General features: G+C 37.9%; 3 protein-coding genes and 1 long non-coding RNA gene across 9 annotated transcripts; 3 read left to right on the forward strand and 1 right to left on the reverse strand.

The window, feature by feature from the left end:
- Positions 1-354: 354 nt before the first annotated feature.
- LOC138125727 (uncharacterized) lies at positions 355-4,187 on the forward strand. Of its 3 annotated transcripts, XM_069041178.1 has the most exons (6): positions 416-512; positions 563-655; positions 1,161-1,974; positions 2,025-2,334; positions 2,404-2,822; positions 2,879-4,187. In XM_069041178.1, the coding sequence occupies exons 3-6, from the start codon at positions 1,172-1,174 to the stop codon at positions 4,053-4,055; spliced, it is 2,709 nt and encodes a 902-aa protein (XP_068897279.1). In that variant the 5' UTR covers positions 416-512; positions 563-655; positions 1,161-1,171; the 3' UTR covers positions 4,056-4,187. The 3 variants fall into 3 exon arrangements, with proteins under 3 accessions (XP_068897277.1, XP_068897279.1, XP_068897278.1); XM_069041176.1 differs by lacking the exon at positions 563-655 and having other exon boundaries at positions 355-512; XM_069041177.1 differs by lacking the exon at positions 416-512 and having other exon boundaries at positions 563-699.
- Positions 4,188-7,516: 3,329 nt separating this feature from the next.
- LOC138126835 (uncharacterized) lies at positions 7,517-10,932 on the reverse strand. Of its 2 annotated transcripts, XR_011157979.1 has the most exons (4): positions 10,447-10,932; positions 9,025-10,379; positions 8,379-8,964; positions 7,517-8,327 (listed from the first exon to the last, which is right to left on the reverse strand). It is a non-coding gene; the product is annotated as an uncharacterized lncRNA (long non-coding RNA). The 2 variants fall into 2 exon arrangements; XR_011157978.1 differs by having other exon boundaries at positions 9,025-10,932.
- A 1,858-nt stretch (positions 10,933-12,790) lies between these two features.
- LOC138126834 (equilibrative nucleoside transporter 3-like) lies at positions 12,791-20,209 on the forward strand. Of its 3 annotated transcripts, none has more exons than XM_069042631.1 (8): positions 12,791-15,230; positions 15,609-18,634; positions 18,690-18,942; positions 18,997-19,047; positions 19,097-19,534; positions 19,587-19,672; positions 19,723-19,919; positions 19,971-20,209. In XM_069042631.1, the coding sequence occupies exons 2-8, from the start codon at positions 18,512-18,514 to the stop codon at positions 20,080-20,082; spliced, it is 1,260 nt and encodes a 419-aa protein (XP_068898732.1). In that variant the 5' UTR covers positions 12,791-15,230; positions 15,609-18,511; the 3' UTR covers positions 20,083-20,209. The 3 variants fall into 3 exon arrangements, with proteins under 3 accessions (XP_068898732.1, XP_068898734.1, XP_068898733.1); XM_069042633.1 differs by lacking the exon at positions 12,791-15,230 and adding an exon at positions 15,255-15,365; XM_069042632.1 differs by lacking the exon at positions 12,791-15,230 and adding an exon at positions 15,279-15,392.
- On the forward strand, positions 13,144-16,334 carry LOC138126592 (RNA-binding protein FUS-like). Its single transcript, XM_069042386.1, has 2 exons — positions 13,144-13,362; positions 15,609-16,334. The coding sequence occupies exons 1-2, from the start codon at positions 13,144-13,146 to the stop codon at positions 16,332-16,334; spliced, it is 945 nt and encodes a 314-aa protein (XP_068898487.1).
- Positions 20,210-21,975: the final 1,766 nt, after the last annotated feature.

The following is a 21,975-nucleotide window of genomic DNA, read 5'->3' on the forward strand; positions in this document are numbered from 1 at the left end:
TCCAATGTTCATAATTCTATTGAACGCAGTTTTTGTAGTATTCATTTAAAACTGAAACAAAATTTTTAAACAATTATTATTAACGTAAATTTATATTTTCTCTGATTATATTTAATCAATAAAACTGTTATAACAATAAACATATTTTTTTTAAAGTGACATTTGCTAGGCAACCAGTAAAACACGTACGAACTTAAGCCTCAAAATATTGCAAATAGCTTGGTTTAACACGTCCATTATCTAATTTTGACGTGTTTCATGTTTCATTTTAACGATGTAGTCTTTTTAAAAACCAATTATTATCGTTGAACGGCTCGTAATCTTAGTTACATGTAGGTTTTATATTCTACTATTCGGGGAAGTCCGGCTTTTCGGGATAACGAGCCAACACAATCGTTTATCAAGCAAGGACAACGAACATTCTGCTTAGTTTGTATGCAGCTGAGTTGGAGACTGCTTGTTTGTAATTGCATTGATATTTTTGACTCGGAAGTGGCCATCGGCGATTATCGGTAAGTCGAATATTTCCATATTTAATAATCTACGTTTATGTTGACAATAGATAACGAGAAAAGTTGTGTGTACCACAGGAATGAAACGTGTTTTTATTGCGAACTGATAAAACGTGGAAATGCCAGCTAGCAAATCACGTGAAGTGAGTTCTTGTCTGGTTTGTAATTAAGTGCATAGTTTTCTGTTGTGAGTAGTTGAGTTATAATTAATTAAGTACCAATAAGGCACATTTTGCAATTATTCGATTTTTGTAAATGGTCGTTCTGTTATTTTTAACTGCAGTTAACCTGTGTTTTTCAATGTGAATTTTTCAAGGGTTATTGCCTCACGATAGAAAACATATTGGCAATATTAGGCATAGTGGTGAAAATTAACCCAGAAAATGCAACAAATACCTAACAAATATTTATTTTTATCTAATCTGATTGATAACATTGGTATTATCGCTATTGTGTATTTTTAATTCGGTAAAAAACAGCGATTATCAGTTCGTAAATTAAATGAAAGTTAAACGCAGCTATCCGTTTCTTTTCGTTTGATATGAATTCCTCTCTGACGCGACAGCTTTCTGTTTACATTTTTGTAACATGATCGTTTTAGCCACAACAGTAGGTTTAATATTTTAAAAACATTGTTTAACCTCGTAGATTAAATCAAGATGGCTACGGAAGAAATATCCGAAAAATTCAACGGCCTAAAAATAAAAGATAACCAAGATATTAACATTTTGCTGTTGGGCGAAACCGGTGTTGGGAAGTCGACTTTTATCAATGCCATCGCCAACTACTTGCACTTTAAGAGTTTCAAAAGAGCTTCCAAAGCAGATGAACTCCTGATCCTCATCCCGACTCAGATCACTGTGACGAACGAACACTTCGAACCGGTCACCATCAATGTGGGTTCGGATAAAAATGAATTCCAAGAAGTAGGGGCTGCGGCGACTCAGGACGTGAAGACTTACGTCTTTCCAATAGGAGGAGGTCAGACTAAACTGCGATTGATTGATTCACCGGGAATGGGCGATCCGAGAGGAATCGAGCAGGATGATATCAACTGCGAAAATATTTTGGCTTATTTGTCACAACTGCAACAGCTCCACGCCATTTGCTTCTTGATGAAGCCAACAAATGCAAGAAGAACTGTTCTGTTCGAATACTGCGTGAACCAGATATTGTCCAGATTGGAGAAGTCTGCAAGTCAAAACATCATCTTCATTTTTACCAACACCAGAGGGACTAATTATACCCCAGGCGAGACGTTGCCATGTTTGAAAACTATTATCGACGAGATTAAGGCTAAACCGCCACATGTAAACATCCAACTCAACGACAACGTTTTCTCGTTGGACAATGAGGCCTTCCGCTTCTTGATAGCCATAAAAAATGGTGGTATGAAATTCGGTCCAGATGTGCAAGACCGGTTTGTTGAAAGCTGGAAGAACTCATCCAAAGAGTGTTGGAGGTGTGTTAATACTTTTATCTGTTCTTACACTTGCTGATCGTGGATTTTAGGTTGATCTCGTACATTGTTGGAGATGCTTCACGTGATCCGCTAAAACCTCACCAGTTGGCAAATACGTTCAGTATTAATGAGGCAAGAAGAATCATTGTTCAGCTCTCTCAACCTCTGGCCGACATCTCTCAGCTGATCCATGACAACATAAGAATTTTGGAGAAACACAAAGGGAACTTGAGAATTGAGAATCAGAGTTTGGATGACTTGAAGAAGAAAATGTATATTCCAGTTATTAACTTGGAGGTAACTCAACTCACACAGCCTGTTACCGTTTGCACTAGTGCGAAGTGTGCCGACCTGTTGAAGGTAATACGATTTTCTATTTTTGTTTTTATCCTTCCAGATTTTTGGGGATAATTGTATTCATTTTTTTAGGTTGGGGACAAGCAAAAATGGCATTACCGTCAGAGATGTCACGATCCTTGTTACTTGAATAGTGTCACCAAGGAAATTATTGGTGACCCGAATTTGATGCATTGTGCAGCAATGAGCGGAAGAACATGCATGAAGTGCACCTGTGACTTCTCAATCCATATGCACGTCTACTATTTAACGAAAACCGTTGATAATCAGATTGTTGATGACGTTGTTAAGAACAATATACACAGGAAAGAAGAAGCGCTTCAAGAAAGCCAGAGATTAATGAGAGAAATAGACAGAAGGAAGGAAGAATTAGAAGGAGAACGAAAGATCATCATTGAAAGTACAGCTCAGTTTGCCCATTTTTTGCAACATAACGCCATTTCGCCTTTTAATGATTCCTATAAAGCTTACATCGAGTATTTGATAACACGGTAGGAAGTATATAATGCGTTACTTGTTTTTTTTTTACTTATGTTGTTGTATTTAGTGAGAAGACTCTCGGACGTAATGGGGATTTGGAAATGATTAATAGCTTGGAGCAGTTGTTGAAGCAATATACTGAGATCAAAGCGGCGTTCGATACGAGTCTTCAGGTTAACGAGCAGTTGGGGCTCAATACAGCTACGAATCCTGCAGTGACGGCTCAAACTGTCATAAAGACCATTCACCAACTGTATAAACTGAAGCACAACGGGAAGAAAATTCATGAAATGATCAAGAAGCAGAAAGCATCGAGAAGTTCCGAATATAAGGAAAATTGCGAATATGTGCATCCAAAATCTTCGGCGCCGTTCGTGGCGAAAGAAAAGAAAAAGAGTGGGAAGAGCACCGATGACGAAGGCAAAAAAGGGAAATCGAAAGGTGACAAAACGAAAGATGGCAAAAGCACGGATGACGAAAGAAAAATTAAGAAAAATTATAATCCAAATCAAAAACCAGGCCAACAGTACAATCGCCAAGGTTCGAATCCAGGCAGATTCGAGCCTCCGCCACCATATCCAGGACATGACTCTCGTAGGAACTATCAAGAACCGCGTCGCAATGAACCGCGTTATGATCAAGACGATGAACCAAATGTGTCTGTGAGAGTTGAAGTGATTCAACCAACTGGGAAGCCGAAAAGGGGAGGACAACCAGGTCATCAAAGGGGAGGTCGGGGGCAGTATCATGGTCAGCCGGATCATTATTACCATCCTCCACAGGGAGCATACGGTCCCCCGCAGGGTTCATATGGTCCACCGCAGGGTTCATATGGTCCACCGCAGGGCTCATACGGTCCACCGCAGGGTTCATATGGACCACCGCACGGCGCTGGTTCGTACTATCCAGAGGGACAGTACCATCCGCCGCCACACGGACAACCACCCGGTTACCATTACCCGTATGGGCCGAACAGTGGTTATCATCAAGGCCCTTCGCCGAATCCGTACTATGGTGCACCCTACCCTAATCAAGGTCCACCGCCTAATCAGTATGGCCCACCGCAACACCAGGGACAGTATCAAAAATACCAGGGTGGAAATAATCCACAATCATATCGTGGCCGTCCGAATAACAAAAGAGGCGGCGGCAATCCTGGTAAACGTGGAAAGTCTCAACAACGCATCTCCGACAAGGGCAAGAAGAGTGGTCGTTCTTCCAGTTCGGAATCGTCATCCGACTGATCACCAGAATTTTCAAAATGATTTTAGCAGACGTGTTGTTTAAGTCACTGTTTTCAATAACTGGGTTCTACGTTAAAATAAATAGTATGTATGTATGTAGGGTTTATAAATAAATAAAGTTAGTCTAACGTGGTGAATGTTTTATTACAACTTTCCAATCCAGCTTTGTCACGACTTTTGAAACGACGAACTACACTTTAGTGGTCCAAGACGATTAAAAAAAATTCACATGTACAGTCGATTGCAAAAAATATCGAGTAAGTACATCATTTTCCTACTTTTAAAACATGTACCATCGGTGGACATTAAAACCTGGGACATCCAAAAATTTTTCATTGTGTACTCTCGTGTCAAAAATGGATTACTCCCTAGGATTTAGGGATATTCGTTACTAGGTTGCCATAAATTTGGTTAGGTTGGAGGCTATGTGGTTTCTGGTGACAAACAAAAAATATCCCAAAAATGTAAGACAGCAAATTAATTGTAACAGTTGCAAATGACTAGATGACTAATTTCTTTCTAAGTGATAGATGATTTTTCGTTTCACAATCAATTTTGGTTACTGGCGGCATATTTATTATCTCAATTCAAAGTAACCAACCTTAGGCATTCAAAATAACTTTTAAAAATTCTAGTTACACACAACGTGAAAAACGTTATTTCCCTAAAAGTTCGAATTCTAGGGAGTAATCCATTTTTGACACGAGAGTATCAAACCTTCGCTTTGTCCCAAATTGGCAGATTAGCTAGTGTCACACTGACATTTCCATCTAGAACACAAAGCCTTAAGGCAGCAATTGTTTTTGATCGTGACGTCACAGTAAAGGCTTCATCGAAAAACGCATTAAACCTTCAGAATTTAATAAAAACAGTAAAATTTTTGGTTAGCACTCTTTTTTTTTAGTAGAACGATGTGTTTAGGCTTTACAATTACTGCCTCGTGGAGTAAAATGCCATTAATGACGCGAAAATTGTCATTTACAGTGAGGTTAAGTTTGTGTATTTTATTGTTTTTGCGTAATTTTTACTTTGTGAATCATTTAAATAACACCAAATCACAACAAATGCTTCTTACATGTTAATTATATGTGTAGCAAATATAGTTTCAACTAAATTGCCCTTACAACGGCTTGTAATCACGAAAATGTTGATAGGGTATAAAAATATGTACCATCGGTGGACATTAAAACCTGGGACATCCAAAAATATTTCATTGTGTATCAACCTTTCGCTTTCTCCCAAATTGGCATATTAACATTTGTCACAGTGACATCACTCTTTGCAATCAACGAATCAACTCTTACCCCGTCGAGTCTCAATGTTTTTTGTTACCTACCTGTTCTGACCACCAAAAAACCAATTCTGTGAATAATTACCAACTATTTAATTGGGAAAACAAACAATATCATTCAATATGAAACAAACTGAACTTGATAATTTTGACAAATAAACGTCATTCACCCTGTCATAATTTTTATAACTTTTTTTTCAAAAACCAAATTTAACAGATACAAATTTTGTAATTTTTGACTTTATACAACTGTCACCTTGTCCCAGCTTTTAATGTCCACCGATAGTACTTCCCAGGTTTCAATGTCTCTTGCAACGTTCGATGAACAGTAAATACCCGGGTATCAACTGAAACTATTATACAACGTGTAACAGAAATAAGTACATTAATTTTAACTGGTAATAGAACTCGTCAAAAGGAACAACTTTTCTATCTACCATTTTGCCGAAAAACGATGTTTAATTCCAAAAAAAAAATTGGAGAGGTTTTTCACTAAAATAACCCTACGCCACTAAATACTGCAATGGCTAATTGAGATCAGGGCTAATATGAAAAAAACATCCATTTTCATCCAGAAAACGTATTTTAACGCCGAAATCGAAATTCAAATAAATCTACCCGTATAGCAAAAAATCCACTTCGTAAGAATCTGGTTGTTTCACGTTTTTAGGTAGCTTAGTTTTGGAGATATGAACGGTTTTAGGAAAATCTTTCCTATTTTTTTAAGCCACTACGCAACGTTTTTCGCCAAAATGGCAGAGAGAAAAGTTGTTCCTTTTGATGAGTTTTATTACCAGTTAAAATTAATGCACCTATTTCAGAAACACCTGTATACACTTGCCACCAAGCTTTTGCTTATCTCACAATTTTCCATAAGAATGATTAAAACACCGAATTTGATACTCTCTGAAAATGTAAACAAATGTCCAATTTTGACGTTTGGCCTTCCTCGTGACGTCACACGCTTAAGGCCTGGAGTTCGAGATGGCAATGACACTGACATCACTCTTTGCAATCAACTCTTACCCCGTCGAGTTTCAATGTTTGTTTGTTACCTACCTGTTCTGACCACCAAAAAACCGATTCTTGAATAATTACCAACCATTTAATTGGGAAAACAAACAATTTCATTCAGTATAAAATAAACTAAACTTAAACTTGATGGTTTTGAACAAATAAACGTCATTCACCCCGTCATAATTTTTATAACCTTTTCGTAAAAAACCAAATTTAACCGATACAAATTTTACACGAAAAATTGAAAACATTCCCCCACACGAAAAATTTGTCGAATTTTGTCGACGCGTTTCATCCAACCAAGTTGGCATCATCAGGACGATGAACAAACTCATGTTGTTCATCGTCCTGACAATGCCAACTTGGTTGGAGGAAACGCGTCGACAGAATTCGACAAATTTTTCGGTTGGGGGAATTTTTTCAATTTTTCGTGTAAAATTGTCACCAAGTGATCCATTTGTGTTCAGTGATACAAATTTTGTAATTTTTGACTTTATACAACTGTCATCTCGTCCCAGCTTTTAATGTCCACCGATGGTACATAAATCAATTGTTTCTGACCTGTAATGTACTGTCGCGAGCAATAAATTTTGGTCGTCAATGTCATTTCAAAATTTAGTTAGATTGTCACAAATGAAACAATTTTCCCTGCCTGATTATGCCCATGTCAACAAAGTGTCAAAAAAATGAGAAAAAAATGACAATTAATGTCATACAACATGATGGTAGGTTATGATATTTACGACTGTTTTACAATGGAGCATTTTCAATTGCGTCAAAGAATGACCTTGATTTGTTTGCAATCGACTGTACAATGGGGCAGAAATTTTTATTAGTATCACAAACAATGATAGCATTGATAGCATTGACTGGGCCATTATTGATTTTCGCTTGACACACGAAGAGGTCATTTGGGTCAATACCTATGTATTTTTACAAGTAATGCAGTAGCAGGCATCGTATACGCGCAGGCGAGAAATCGCTGCTTCTGATTGTTAGGGTTGTAGTGACCCAGTTTAAAATTTAAATTTCCGGTACCGCCACAACAGCGCGCCAAATGTGAAGGTACTAGCGGCTAGACTAGGAACTGCGAGCGGAAATATAGCGGGGGGTTGAAGCTCTCTCGCGCGGATGGTTGAAGGGTGGTAGGGCACTTTTGTTTAGTTTTTCGAAACGAACACACCTTGCGAAGAGCGATCCAAGTTTCTCAAATTTGTAAGTTAAACCTGAACAATTCCACTACCGTTCCGAGTAGATATTTTGTGTCCCCGTGAGGAATTCACCGTTTTTAATTCACCTGGGTAATTTATCCCACTTTCGTTGCCTTTTTTTTGTGTTTTGTTTTTGAGGGCAGGACCACGTGGTAAGGGTATGTTGTAGATTTCATTTTGTTGCATGCTGTTTCTTTAAGAAGCGCCCATTTGTTAATTTTAAGCGTTATCCCTAAGTTTCTCCCGGGAGGTTCATTTTTTTGGTAATCAGGTAATTTCGGAAATTAGGAGCCGTCGTCCGAACCGCGAGCGTCCATTTTGTTTTTTTCTAGCATTTTCTAACGGCACTCGACCCGCCATTTTCTTTTTGTTTAACATTACCAACGATTATTGTATTCGTTATTTATGCTGCTTACCGATATTTGTGCCAGTTAAAGCGTTTTTTTATTTTTTTGCGCGATTGTACTCTATTTGGTTGTTTACCACGTCTGTTTCCAAGATGGTAAGCTCTGTTTACTCGTTGCTAACGATAAACTCGATGGTAAGTAATTTTTGGTGTTCTAGAACGGTAAGTAAATTTATTGAACATGAACAATACAATACAATACTTATTTCTGTACAAAAACATTAAACGTACAATTGTTGCAATTTCCTATTGTCAATGGCAACAACTTGTTTTGTTCTAACACAGAAGTGGAGGACACGATGTTAGCTGTCTCTCCAAATGACTCCTGTATTGGGACTTCCTTGGCGCTGCAATTAAATAAAATTAGGGGATTTGCCGCATTATCAAAATTTTCATACCCCAAATTCTCCTTCTCCTCTTGATAGTCTTTTGAAGTTGTTGGTTTCAAATGTTGTTTGCTATTGTCTCCATGAAGAATTTTACAAGCAAATTTTATTTTATTCTCCACAGAATCTTCGATATATCCTTCTGCTGTAGTGGAAGATTTCCAACCGCCGTGTCGTTTTAATCCCAGCAGGTCTTCACCCTTATTGGCCAACAATGTAGCCGAGCTACGACGAAATGAGTGGCCCGTATAACCGGCAGAATTTTTCAATTTCAAATATTCAGCAATTTTAGATGGCCAACTTCCAATTGTACCTTTCCCAATTACTTGATTTGTACATTTTCCGTTACGATAATTTAAGAAGAAATGAGATGATCTTGCATTATTCGGACGAAGGTTTCTATATTTGTGATAGATATCCAAATAGTGAACTTCTTCGTCTGGTTGGTTAATAACAACGAATGATCGCTGAATATGTGTCTTCGTTTGAGGAAGTTTCACAATGATTAATCCGTCACGTTCCTCAAAGTCTTCAATTTTCATGTTATATAACTCTCCTCTCTTCTGCAGGCCCCAGCTATTCCTAATATCATTCCGACCTAAAAAATACAACAATCTTTATCTAATGTATAACACTTGATGTAAGACAGGGAATTTACCTTATGTGGAAGAAATTTTTCATCTGGTGCTTCACGTAAAAATTTAATAAATTCGTCTTTGGTAAAAACACTGGCCTTTTTTGGCCGATATCCCACATTCTTTTTCTTCAAGAAGGCAATTAACGTAGAAAACTTCGATATATCAACAGAATCGTGAAGAAAAATTGTCGACTTTAACATCGAGTATTCAGCCCACAGGCTTCCTGGAGCTTTTAATTTGTTATTTCTTGTCACAAAGTACGCCAACAAAGATTTCTCGGTGATATTTACACATTTCCTGGTGCACCAATTTTGAAAAATTTTGTACGTGTTTTCGTATCGTTCTCTGGATTTTTCCGGAATCAGAGTCGAACGCCCCACATTCCAAGCTTCTTCTATATCAATTTCTTTGCCAGAATCACTTGAATCACTCATTTTTTTGGGTTTTTCAACGCAACTGGCACAATTCACACAAAAACTGCAATGGCGGTAGTTGTTTGCAGATTGCCTTAGAAACGCAGTACAAAAATCGGCATTGTGGCAACACGATGTGTAGGGCGTCGTATCGCATTGCATTTTATGTAGTTAGGAATGTTTTGTAATAAATATTCAATCGCGCAAAAAATCTCATAAGCATGACGAACGTTAATGACAATGTACGGATCTCAGACAATATTGGAGTCGTCGCAAACAATTGTCTTCGATCCGTACATTGTCATTACCGTTCTTTATACTTAATATACTATATCGTTATTTTACTTCGCGTTTTGTCCCCTTTTATTTGCGTATGGTTTAATGTTGCGTTTTGTTTTGTTTATTTGTCATTGTTTAAGGTTGCGCTTTGTTTTGCTGAATTTTCTCATCGTTTAAATGTTACGCTGGTTCGATTGAATTAAACTCGTTTTTTTTTCTTTGTGTTGTTGCTAGATTTCGGAAAGGTTAAAGTAAAATGTTGTAAGTGCGCCCTATGGGAGCTAGGTGACAATCAGGAAGTCGTGGGGTTTGTTTAGTAAATTTCTGTGGAAGCTACGGTTATTTAAAGCCGTTAGCGGAGACGGACCTAGGTCTTCGCATCTGCGGCGGCGGGATGTTTTCGTGAAGCTTCCGTCGAGGTTATAGAGATTTCGGGGTTTTGTCCGGAAACGGTTGGTTGGGGACGGTGGAGCTAAATATTCGCTGATGCTGTTTAGTGATGCTAATCGTACAACCCCGAGACGCTCTGTCACTCTTACTTGGTCGGCGAAATAGTCTGACGTTCATTAATACCACGAATATCTATAAACGTCGCTTGTTCTCAAGATGATTCAGATTATTCTTCTGAGTCCCCTCGCGGCCGAAAGTTTGTTACCTCCAGCTCTAAGTTCCCGTCGGCGTACCTTGACCGCATAGTTTCAAATTAAACATTGTTTTGTCATTAATCGAATTGTAAAATATGAGTAATACCTGGGATACGGTTTTTGAAGAGGGTTTTTCATCCGTCCCTGTCTGTAATAACTGCACCATAATTTGTTTACTTGTTTTGCAAGCTTTAACTGTCATTTTGTCTGTCATGTGCCCGTTTTTCTGTTATGTTAAATATTGTTGCATTCATCTTGTCGTTTATCTTTGTGATGTACTCAACTAGTTAATTTCTTGTACTTCGTAAAACTTAATTTCTGTCCTTTGTATTCGTTTCAATTTCTTTTCCATCAAAGTTATTACAGACATTTTTAATAAAAGGTATTTTGCGTCCCTCACATGTGTGTTTTATTTGCGGCACTCTTCCAACTGGAACCCTCACCGTTTGCATTCCGAACCTTTTTCCGCCAAAAGAAAATCACAACGTAGGGCTCCTCCGATTCGATGACGATCACGACCACATTTGTTACCGTTTTGCGCAGGTACAAATATTTGGCGGAAAAAGTAATGTATTCAAATCATTACAGGGTTTACGTTGGTTAACACAATCGGTACTATCAAGATCTTTTTTTTAACAACGAAGGTAATTCAACAGTTATTGGTTATTAGGTAAATTGCGGTCCACAACGAGCTACTGCTTGTTCCACACTGCCGCTGTTCTCCGTGCCCATCTCAAGAGCCAGGGTTGCCGGTTCAACACCGCTCCTAACACTCGGTCATCCTGACGAGCATTTGTCCTCAAATGTCTTGACTACCTAGAAGTTCATAACAATCATTAGTGATGTGGCCACAAGTAGATGCCTCATTTGTCTATTTTTTTTTTTGCCTCACTCTTCTTTGGTAACTGGTATAGTTGTGTACCAGGGTTCCCATGTCCGTCTGAACTACCACCAACTTTACCACCTTTTAATTCTTTTTCTCGACTCGACGCGTAGTGTAACTCTCACTCACAGACTTCCCTTTGTCCATCTGTAGTTACATCAACCTCGTCAGTTCTTTCATTCATGTAAAACTCAACACGTAGTGTAACCCTCTCCCACAGACTTCCCTTCGTCCATCTGCAGTTACGCCAACCTTGTCAGTTCTTTCATCCTTGTAAACTCAACAGGTCAATACATACCTACTACATACCGATCACTTCCACAACCGTAAAAGGTCTCTTGAATTCTCCTTCAACTTTTTGCTTTCCCTCTCAGCTGGATGACTCGTGATTTTCACCAACACTTGATCGCCTATGTTATATGAAGGCACTGCCTTACGCTTTTTGTTAAAATATACGTCTTGTTTGGACCTATTTGCTTCCAACCTTTTGGCCACGTTTGCGCGTAGTACTCGAAAAAACTAACTGTAGGAGTTGTAATCCCTCTTCCTTTGTTTTGGACGGTAAGACGGTAAGAAAATCTTTGAATTCATCGCGATGGCACCACCAGGACACCCTTGCCCCTTCCACCCCCGATGACGAAGTATGAAAACAAGGTGGTGTGATCGTTGGTATGACCATATTATATGGTCACCTCTATGGTCCGAGTACGCGGTCATGATGATGAAATATAGGGGATGGGGGTATTATACGGGGTGATCAAATAGGACTGTTTAAGTTGGTAACACTGAATTGTATTTTAAATTGTATAACAGGAGTAACTTTCGGTTGTTGATGGCTTGTCGTTGTTAATGCTATACCTACATCAGATATTTGTCAAATAAACCAACAAAACATACCCGGTTGCAGTGTTATAAATAACCGAAATATAAAATTTTCTTAATTGTACTGCCAACTTAAACAGTCCTTTTTGATCACCCGGTATAAACCAAATGTTAAGAGGGGGAGATTCATTCATGCATTGACTCTCTCTCCCTCAAAGTCTAATGTGTCATCAGCAAATGTGTCATTAGTAAAAACGTTTCTCAAAGTAACAAAGTGTTTTATGATCATTTCTAACAAAATCAGAAGTGGGATTGTTGCCTATAACGGCCTACGAGTGTTAAGTGAGAAGTGTTTTCCGCCATGAAGCCATCACGTCAAAAGAACAAAAACGGAGGAAAGTCTTCACGACCCAAAGAAGACGTCGGTCGCCCTCCACCAGCTCTAGTTCTAGCAGTAGCAGTCATAGTTCAAGTTCCAGTTCCACACGGACGCGAGTGCAACGGCATTTTCAAAAACGACTTAATTCCAAGGGTAGGTCGCTAGTGGCTCCAAGTTCAGGAATATACATTTGACGTCAAGTATCGCCCTGGAGCACGAATGCCTCACGTCGACGCGCTCCGTCGATACCCTCGTGGAATTGCCGAAATTAACTAAGTTGACATAACAGAAGGAGATTGGTTTCTCGCGGCACAACTACAGGACGATCAGCTGGTCAGAATACGTGACATTCTGAAGACCAACATAAGAAACAATGACACTAACAATACTTTCTAAAGTTCCAGCTGAAGAACGATAAAATATATAGAAAACTTCCCGACGGGAAAAATTTGTGGGTGGTAGTCAAAACGGCGAGATGGCAGATCCTCCGACTCTGCCACGATAAGGTCGGACATCCTGGAATTGAGCACACCATGCACCAAATCCAATAGAACTACCTACTGGTTCGCCAGAAGAGCGGGTGGATCACCCGTCAACTAGCAAAGAGTGCCATGCTAGATCAAAAAAGACGCCAGGAAGTAAGCTCGAGTTTGAGCACGAGCTCAACGATCAGCAGTGAGTCGTCTAATATGAAGAAAAGGAAAAACTTACGAAGAAAGATGAGAAAAGTAATGGTGAAGCAGTTCAGCAAACCGATCCGCTTCGCCAAATTGCTGTGGGAAGCGTTGTACGAGACGCACGAAGGGCAGGATCTAAGCGCGTACTGCTTCAACAAAGTCGATAAACTCATTGCACCGCAACTGAAAATTCCTGAAACTTTCTTGGTTGACGCCGTCATAGGGGAAATTACGGACGAAGGCATCGCTAGAACGGCCAAGGTTTCAAGGTTTCAAAACACCAACGAGCTCTATGCATACTTGAGTGCGATAGGTAGAATGCCGCTGACGACGCTTCAAGTTGAAAGTGATTAGCCGAGTGTGAGCACGTCAGCACGGAAGCAAAACAGGACAAGAGGTGCTATAATTGTGAGGGACCACACTTGTGCGAGACTGTCCGAAACCAAAAGTAGAGTGAATCGTGAAAAAGGACGAGAAAGTACTGAGAGTGTTCTCAGGCGGATGTCAGGATGTCACAAGTCAAAACTGCCCGCCAAATTTGAAAATTTTCAGCGTTTCCAAAACAGAGTGGTTTCTTTGATTTTCTTGTAAACCATTAACATTTGTATCGAGCGATCAAATTAATTTGTAATCGAGCCATCCATGGATTTGAATCCGTAGGTCTTTGCAATTCATATGTCGAGATCTAACCTGTGTTTCAAGCTGTGTCTATTGGAACGTAGAGTTCAAGAAACGACATACGATTTAGGATTCATGGATTACTCGATTACAAATTAATTTGATCGCTCTTTATAAGACAGGCTGGGTTATTTTGCCTTCTTTTAACATCTACTACCTCAGGTACAGGTTAAAATATCTGTACATTGTACAACCTTCAAAGTCACGCTGTATGTTTAGTAAACCTTATTGAAACAGTCTTTTAGGTAGGCACTTTAAATTGATTGTTTAAATAATTTTCTGATGTTACACTCGCTTGTAGTATGATGGTGAACTACCTACTGTAAGAGAATTTTAAAAACGCAACAGAAAAACTACCTCTTCCACCCCAAACATGTGGCTCATAAATTATGTTTTGAAAGGTCCTTGACTCGGGGGGTGATTTTTAAGAGTTCCACAGGCGAGACAGGGGCAGTGTGGGCTTGGCAGCTGAAACCGACGGGCTGTCCAAGGTACGAGTACGAGAGTGACGGCAGGTGAATAATTGTGGCCCGGAAGTGGTGTAGTGAATTAGGCTAGTGATAGCCGGTATAGAGATACAGTTACCAGGTGTGTCGGTAACTGGGTGATAGCAGGTTGGGCAACCTGGGCTATAGATCAGTACCTGTACCTCAATGCGTAAAACCTCGAGCAGATACCATGGTATAATTCTTGAGCACCGGATGTCCGGGTGAGGCAGCTTTGGCTCATGACACGGCTAGGCCGTTGACCGGGCGCGTCTTGACGGCTGGTGGTGGCAACCAAATGCACCGAGCATACGTTTCGGATTGTAAGGTTATGAGGTCATCCCGGCCCTCAGGTACTGAGGGGGCAGTGTAACGTATGGAAAGGAGCTATTTTGTTATTAATATACATATCGCACGTAAACAATTTAGTTATCTGAACAAATAAAATTACATATTCAGCAAATAAGATTCTGTTGGAATATTACATTACGTAACTGGCAGCAGAAAACGTCAGTAGAATTTTACTGAACAACGAAGAGGACACAAAGGTATCCTCTTGTTTTCATAGGTGGAACACCAAAATTGTTCGAAAAAACGTTTTTTAATCGTGAAAGAAAGTTCGGACAATTTTTGAATATTTAAAAATTAAAATTTCTTGGTTTTATTAAAATTTAACACAATAAAAAAATTTCACCGAACCTTCCAAGCGATGAATACATACATACATACATTTTTACTAATCAATAACTTGCTACATTTAAAAATACCACATCATATTATGATGTTTTGTCTTGAGCTGATGTTGGTAATTCGGGGAAGTCCATTACGCTGTAATTCGCTGGCGCTGTTGCTTGTGTGAAGGACAACAGTCAATATCGTGCAGCTGTACAGTTCGTGTGTATTTTACATACATTCCGGTTTTAAAGTAATTTGAGTTCATCTATATTTAAACATTGAAATCCGATGGTAAGCTACAAAATATGTTTAGGTACTTAGTGTGCACTTGCACTGATCGAGTGATCGATGCAATTAATAAAGGGGTCAAAGCCGTTAAATAATAGATTTACTGTAGCAAAACTTTTAGATGTTTTCTTTGTCTTGGTGAGTTGGCGTTTGAAAATCGTTGCAGTAAGTGATAATTCTATTTATTATCTAATTCTCATTTATGGATCACTCGTAGTAATTCTAGTCAATTGCTTGTTAATGATTTTTTTAAATAATACGAATAGTGTAGTTTTTCCCTGTCATGACAAAGACCAATCTACTCATTGCATCTTTCAGTTTCAATACGTTAGCGATAGGCATGATGTGATATGTTATAAATATTGTATTATTTTGTGACAGGGGCAAGAACAGTCTCAATCGAGGCACCCTCACCGTCAGTATTCGCCACCATCTGCAAGACCCAAGAAGGAACCATCAAATCCCCCGCCCCGGAAAGCAGATAATGACCGGAATGTTACTGTGAAGGTTGAACTGAAACAGGCACCCCCGAATGATAATACGGATTCTAAGTCGTCATATGCTGAGGGTTCAAATCAGTGCAATCCTTACCCGCAACAAAATTTCTCGTACCAGGGTCCACCGCAACCACCACAAGGTTCCTATTATCACGGTCAAGCACAGGTGCCGTATTATGGACCTCCATTGGGGCCCACTTACACATCACCACAAGGACCACAGTACGGACCGTCACAAAGTCCATATTATGGTACGAATCAATACTGTGGTCCTCCTCATACGTATTATCAAGGTCCGCCGTTGAACCAGTACCATGGTCCGCCCTATGGTCAGCAGTCACAACGAGGATTTTATCAAACATCGGCCAAAGGATACAACCAATTGTTCAGAGGACAGAACCACTCGTCTAGAGGAAACAATCAACCGTCCAGAGGATACAACCAATGGTCAAGAGGACACAACCAATTTTCCAGAGGATACAATCACTCATCAAATCGTGGGCGTCAGAATTATAATAAGAGAGGTGGCTGGAATAAGCGGGGAAATTCAAAACCGCGCGATGATAAAGACAAGAAAAGTGAGAAAGAGGAAGATTCAGATTCTGATTAAATGATCGATTAAATTCAAACTTTCAATAACCTCAACAGTTTCCTTTGTTTAATGTGTGCTGTTAAAAGCAGTACAGTTTCACTTGAAGCAGTTTATTAGTGTTTAATTTTATCAGCAAGGTCAAGAAATTGATAGTCGCCTTTGTGTTCCTATCAGTTTAGCTCATACTCGTATGTAGCTTGTGAGAATAAAAATTAGTTTAATATTAGAAAATGCGGTATATATTTTTTTGTTCTATGATTATACAGGTGTCCCGAAAGTACCGCATTTCCTTGAAGGTACGTCATTTAGGGATGTGGTAGAGTGCTGGAAAAATATTTTTAAAAAATCTTGACTCTCCATTTAGGAAATATACGCAATTTTAAAATATAAAAAAGGCAACGCTGTAACCTGAGAATTACTTCTACCTAGAAATACGTAATAGCATTGTATTATTGAATACCTAGGCAACCATTTTGATGAGCTTGAGAGGTAACACAACAATCAAACACTTCAACAAAAATTATTTTATTAAAATAAATTTTGAATACATATATCGAATCTCTCACTACTACTTTCATTGATTTGAAACTGTTTCAGTTTTTATAACTATTGGCGGTGATCATGGTTTTAGATTTCGCTAACAACTACGGAAACTGATAAATATGTATTTTTAAAAACGTTTATGCACGATTATATTATAATTTGACAGTTATGCACAAATTTTCTTGACATAAACGTCTCTTTATGGCCCACGGATCACTTTATGCCCGTGGGCCATAAAGATATGTCAAATAAAAGTCAAAAACATTTTTGGTGAAATTAGGAAAAAAATTGCCACTTAACTTAAATTACCTAATCCCGAATGGGGATTACTCGATGCTGGACACTCATTTCTGCCGCTTTCTCATCCTCGTTTATCATTTCGTTAATGAATTTATAACCGAAAATTGCAATTGGCATAATGGCTACGGGTGTTTTCACTGTTTCCAAGGTTACGCGCAAAACTAAAAATTTGACGGGGGCACGCGATGCAAACATCCCGTGGTGTGGGCAGACATTTATTTATTAATTTTTGTTAAATGTTAGGGTTTTAGGTCTTGATCGTGCATAAAATAGTGTATGTACTGCGGGCGTGAACTGGCTTTTATGGCCTTCAGCGTGTTTTTAGCCCTCGTTATCACTCGGGCTCAAAATCACACCTCAGGCCATAAAAGCCCTCTTACGCCCTTAATACATAAATAACTATTATGGAATATACTTGAGATTTAGTATATGGTTACGCGAAGTTAAGTTCTATTCTTTGTAATTTTTTGAAATTTATATCAAGCTGACTCGATTTTTTTAAATACCACAAGGGGTCAAATTTTACACTTTTGAAAAGAATTTTTTTTCTGAATTCAGTGATTTAGCACATGCTATTTTTCATCAAAACTTCAAAAATGGACGCGACTGAAAAGCGAAAAAAAATTTACATTTGTGATAGATACATCATTCGGAAGGATTCACAAACTGTAGATTGTATTCTGTGGAAATGAGCTCTGGACGCCACTATAAGGCTCAGATATCAAGAGACGCCAAAGCTTCTCAAGCTTGTACTTCAAGTACTTCAGCACTTCCTTTGCTGTGCTATAGCAAAGCACTTAATTGAAAAACCAAAGAATTCACTTTGTTTTGTCAAAATGGTAATATCGAATTTTTGTCTTCCTCTACTGAGCTTGATTGAAGTAGGTACTTGTGTTGTTGACCTTAATTTGATAAATCAAATGAACCACCTGTAAAAACATAACAATTAGTATACAGTCTAGTACAGTGTAGCTGTAAGTTTAGTTGAACTTCCAAATTATTGAAAATTTGGGAATGGTTTGTTCGAATTTAATTTTGATTTTGATAACGCCTCAAAATTCTAGACTTTGTACTATTTAATCAAATAGAACCTCTGAAAACGGAAAAAACAAGCAAAACTGAAGTGACTCGTGTATGAGGATTTAGATAAGAAACGTGTTATATAAAATTACATAATTATCTTATCGAGGATGAAGTGTTGGTCCTAGCCTGCTGATTCATGAGCATCACTAGAATATCATTTACGTATATGATTCTACAACGGAAAAAACAAGTTGCGATTAAAAACTATAAATAAAAAGCTGTGGCACTCAAATGCACGCATTATAGTGTTCTCTACCTCATCCTAAAACATGGAAAATCAAAAGGGTTCATATTATATTCCTAAAGACAAATGTTATGCCACATACATCTTGTTTTACGCTCTAGGCGTAGTGACGTTAATCACATCGAATTTTTTTACAACTGCCACCGATGTAAGTTCAACACATTTTTACTAAGTGTATAGAAGGGTTAATTTTTTGTTTGCAGTACTGGATGTATAAGTTTCGAGACCCAGCAAGTTTTCAAGATTACAATGATGGAAACAAGACTTCGATGCAAGCGGAGTTTACTTCAGATTTTTCTATTATATCAACTGTTGGCAATATGGCTTCAATATCGTTCACCACACACTTTCTTATGAAGAAATTAAGTATAGTCAAACGAATAATTGGAGCTCTCTGCGGTGTAATCGCTATTTTCATCCTAACTTGCATTTTTGCCAAAGTTAACACAGATTCATGTAAGTCTAACTACCACACTAATTAAACATTCTATCAATTTTTTTAATCCACAGGGCAAAGAGCCTTTTTTATCCTGACACTAATAAAAGGATTTGCTCTCACTGGCAAGTGTCTCATTCTAGTTTTTGAACGATTCTCATTCTGGAATTTTAGGATTCTGTGGATGCTTTATGGTGACCGTCTTCCAACTGGCTGTAAAATTTCCACCAAGATACATGATTACCCTTTTCTCGGGCCAATCAATTTGCGGCGTCCTTGCAGCTCTGGTGCAAATTTTTGCACTTGGTGTGACGGAAAATCCGACCACTAGAGGCTTGATATACTTTTTGATGGGAATGTTCTTCGTGTTTTTGACGCTAGTCGGCTTTTTGATCTCTACGAGACGATCCAGATTTTTCCAGCATCACTCTGCGAAAATAGTAGAGGCTAAAAGACCGAAAATGAGCAAAGAAATAGTCGTCTCGGTGCTACAGAAGAATAAATTTTATTTGGGCTCGTTGTTTATAGTTTTGGGTTCAAGCATTATGCTACATCCTGGTGTGACAACACTTGTTCTCTCGGTGGACAAAGGAAATGGCAACAAATGGAACGGTAAGTTGGTACATTCTTGAGAAACAATCGAATGTGAAATGACTTATTTCAGATGTATTCTTCGGACCTGTTATAAGTTTCTTGTTTTATTACCTTTTTGATTATATCGGAAGGGAATGTGGAATAACACTCAAAAAGGTAAAACTTAGTAAAAAAGCTCAAATTGTGTCTCAAGTTGAATTTTATAGCCAAGCAACGAGATTGTGATTTTTGTGATCAGTTGCTGTCGAATAGCCCTGGTTCCTATGATTCTCTTGTGCAATGCTCAACCACGTGAACACCTTTCGGTAACTTTCAACAATGACTACGCTTATATAATTTTTATAATCCTCTTTGCATTCTCTAACGGATATATTGTGAATCTTTGTATCACACACGTGCGACGGTAAGTCGATTTATCAACACTTTAAGAATGATTTTAATTTAAATTTTTTAGAGTTACCAGCGATGAAGAAAAACCTATTGCAATGTTTTTCGTTTTGATATTAATGCTACTTAGTGTGGCTGTTTGTTCTGCAACAAGTAGAATCCTCATTAATGCATTGTAAACTTCTCGACTTGCTTCTGGATGGAAGAAACAAAAATCATCTTCATTGAAGATCACGGCTGTGAAATTTGAAAATGTAATGATAACACCCTTTACATATTATTTATAATAAACGCATTTGCATCGTATTTTCGTTTTGCTGTATTTCATAAAATTCTGCTAGTAGTGAAACAGTGTTTTCGTTTCATTACTGAACAGTTTTCTCAAAAGCTCTGAAAGCTCATTACACGTGGTATAATTCTCTGATTATTACTAAAGTGAGCGTGGAAGAAATAAATGAAGCATAATCTTTGTTGGACTATTTAAAATATCAGAATGTAAATTTTCTCTTGAAACTCGGTAAGTACAAAATTTGATTCCGAACAACTTTTTCTAATAACTTCTTTAATATCTTCAACACGAAGAACTTCCAATTGAGTTTAGTAGGGGAGACTGGGGTCAGTTGTAACATTTTGAATTTGACGACTTACAGAGTAATTTTAATACATTAGCTGGGACTGGAATAAGTACTAAAGATACTTCCTAAAGGACGATAGAAGAAGTTTGGAAAAATGTTACCAGTCTACCTTACTTAAAAAAAATATACCCCATGAAGTGTAAAAATTCAAATTTATACTCCAAAAAAATAACGAAAATAAATAAACTGCAGTTTAAATGAGACACATTGTAGAATGTTTCTTTACTTTACAAATAACGTTATACAATGTGGACTCCCTCACCCCTCTTAAATTTTGCACCAGGTAAGAGTGCAGGGCTAAAAGTGCGGGGAGTTCCATCCTGTTGAGAAATAATGTCCATCTTAAATATGGCCCAAATGGCATTTTTGTTTGAAACTTGTGTTAAAAACGAGAGCGAAACAACATATACAGTGAGCGGCAAAAGTGTGGAATAAATTCATTAAAAATTAAACAATTTTTTTTTCAAATAATCTTTGGACAGGTCAATTTTAGTTTATAAAAATACATATTTTCATATAAAATAAAATTCCAAGCAGTCATTTGTTTTCGAGTTATGACGTCATGGATACTTTTTTTAAATGGAAACCCCCTATTTTTTTTCTTGATTCTGATAGCCCTTTTAATTGTCTAAACGCCAGTATAAAAATTTTGTTATCTTACATAAGGAAATTTTTGAGAAAAAAAAAAGTTGGAAAAAATATATTTTTTTTGAAAACACGAACTGAAAGCTGCGCGCTGCCTCCGCGAGGCGGCGCGACAGTCGTCAGAAAACGATATCGGGCAAGCGTATAGGTTATCTCCAATAAATCTTTATTTGGTGAAAATACAAAGACAAAAGCAAATAAGAATTCGTGAATTACTTTAGTTTAATCAGTAAAAAAATGTAACAGTGCTTCTGAAATCAACAATGCCGAAACGGACAACATAACTAAAAAATTATAATCAAGGTTCACGCAGGGCAAGCAAGTTTGAAAGTCGAAGTAACTTTCATACCAACAGAAAATCAGATTTTCATAGCTTGCTTAGATGCACATTTATATGAAATTGAGTATACAATATGATCAATAAAAAGAGAAATAAGAGTGGCTATGGAAAACAAAATTTACGAAAATGTGCAGAGTAACTTAATAAACTGTCACTTGTCAAGTTTGATGTTTACATGCATTTTATTTGATAAAATGCTTCTTGCTCGAGAATACAAAGTATAGCAAAATCAGATTTATATTCGAAATGGGAAGGAAGAAAATGGTAACCGACTATCACACAAAGCCTTGTATCTTGGAGGCTTTTGTTAGGAGGGGGAGACTATTTACGTCCGCACTGTACGTAGAAAACACACAGCATATTATTACGTATTTCTTATGACAAATAGAGTGTCAACCAGATATAGCAGCATTATCTTATCACCAAAACAACGCCAATATGTCAGTCTATTT

The sequence above is a fragment of the Tenebrio molitor genome, chromosome 3 (genome assembly GCF_963966145.1).
Source record: "Tenebrio molitor chromosome 3, icTenMoli1.1, whole genome shotgun sequence".
Taxonomy (NCBI): Eukaryota; Metazoa; Arthropoda; class Insecta; order Coleoptera; family Tenebrionidae; genus Tenebrio; species Tenebrio molitor.

What these genes read in the sequence shown, in the direction of transcription:
- LOC138125727 (XM_069041176.1), top strand. Translation starts at nt 1,172, where the DNA reads ATGGCTACGGAAGAAATATCCGAAAAATTCAACGGCCTAAAAATAAAA. An exon ending in TCATCCAAAGAGTGTTGGAG is followed by an intron (nt 1,975 to 2,024) that starts GTGTGTTAATAC and finishes CGTGGATTTTAG; the next exon opens with GTTGATCTCGTACATTGTTG. An exon ending in AGTGTGCCGACCTGTTGAAG is followed by an intron (nt 2,335 to 2,403) that starts GTAATACGATTT and finishes TCATTTTTTTAG; the next exon opens with GTTGGGGACAAGCAAAAATG.
- LOC138126592 (XM_069042386.1), top strand. Translation starts at nt 13,144, where the DNA reads ATGAGAAAAGTAATGGTGAAGCAGTTCAGCAAACCGATCCGCTTCGCC. An exon ending in GCATCGCTAGAACGGCCAAG is followed by an intron (nt 13,363 to 15,608) that starts GTTTCAAGGTTT and finishes ATTTTGTGACAG; the next exon opens with GGGCAAGAACAGTCTCAATC.
- LOC138126834 (XM_069042631.1), top strand. Translation starts at nt 18,512, where the DNA reads ATGGAAAATCAAAAGGGTTCATATTATATTCCTAAAGACAAATGTTAT. An exon ending in AAAAGGATTTGCTCTCACTG is followed by an intron (nt 19,048 to 19,096) that starts GCAAGTGTCTCA and finishes CTGGAATTTTAG; the next exon opens with GATTCTGTGGATGCTTTATG. An exon ending in TGTATCACACACGTGCGACG is followed by an intron (nt 19,920 to 19,970) that starts GTAAGTCGATTT and finishes TAAATTTTTTAG; the next exon opens with AGTTACCAGCGATGAAGAAA.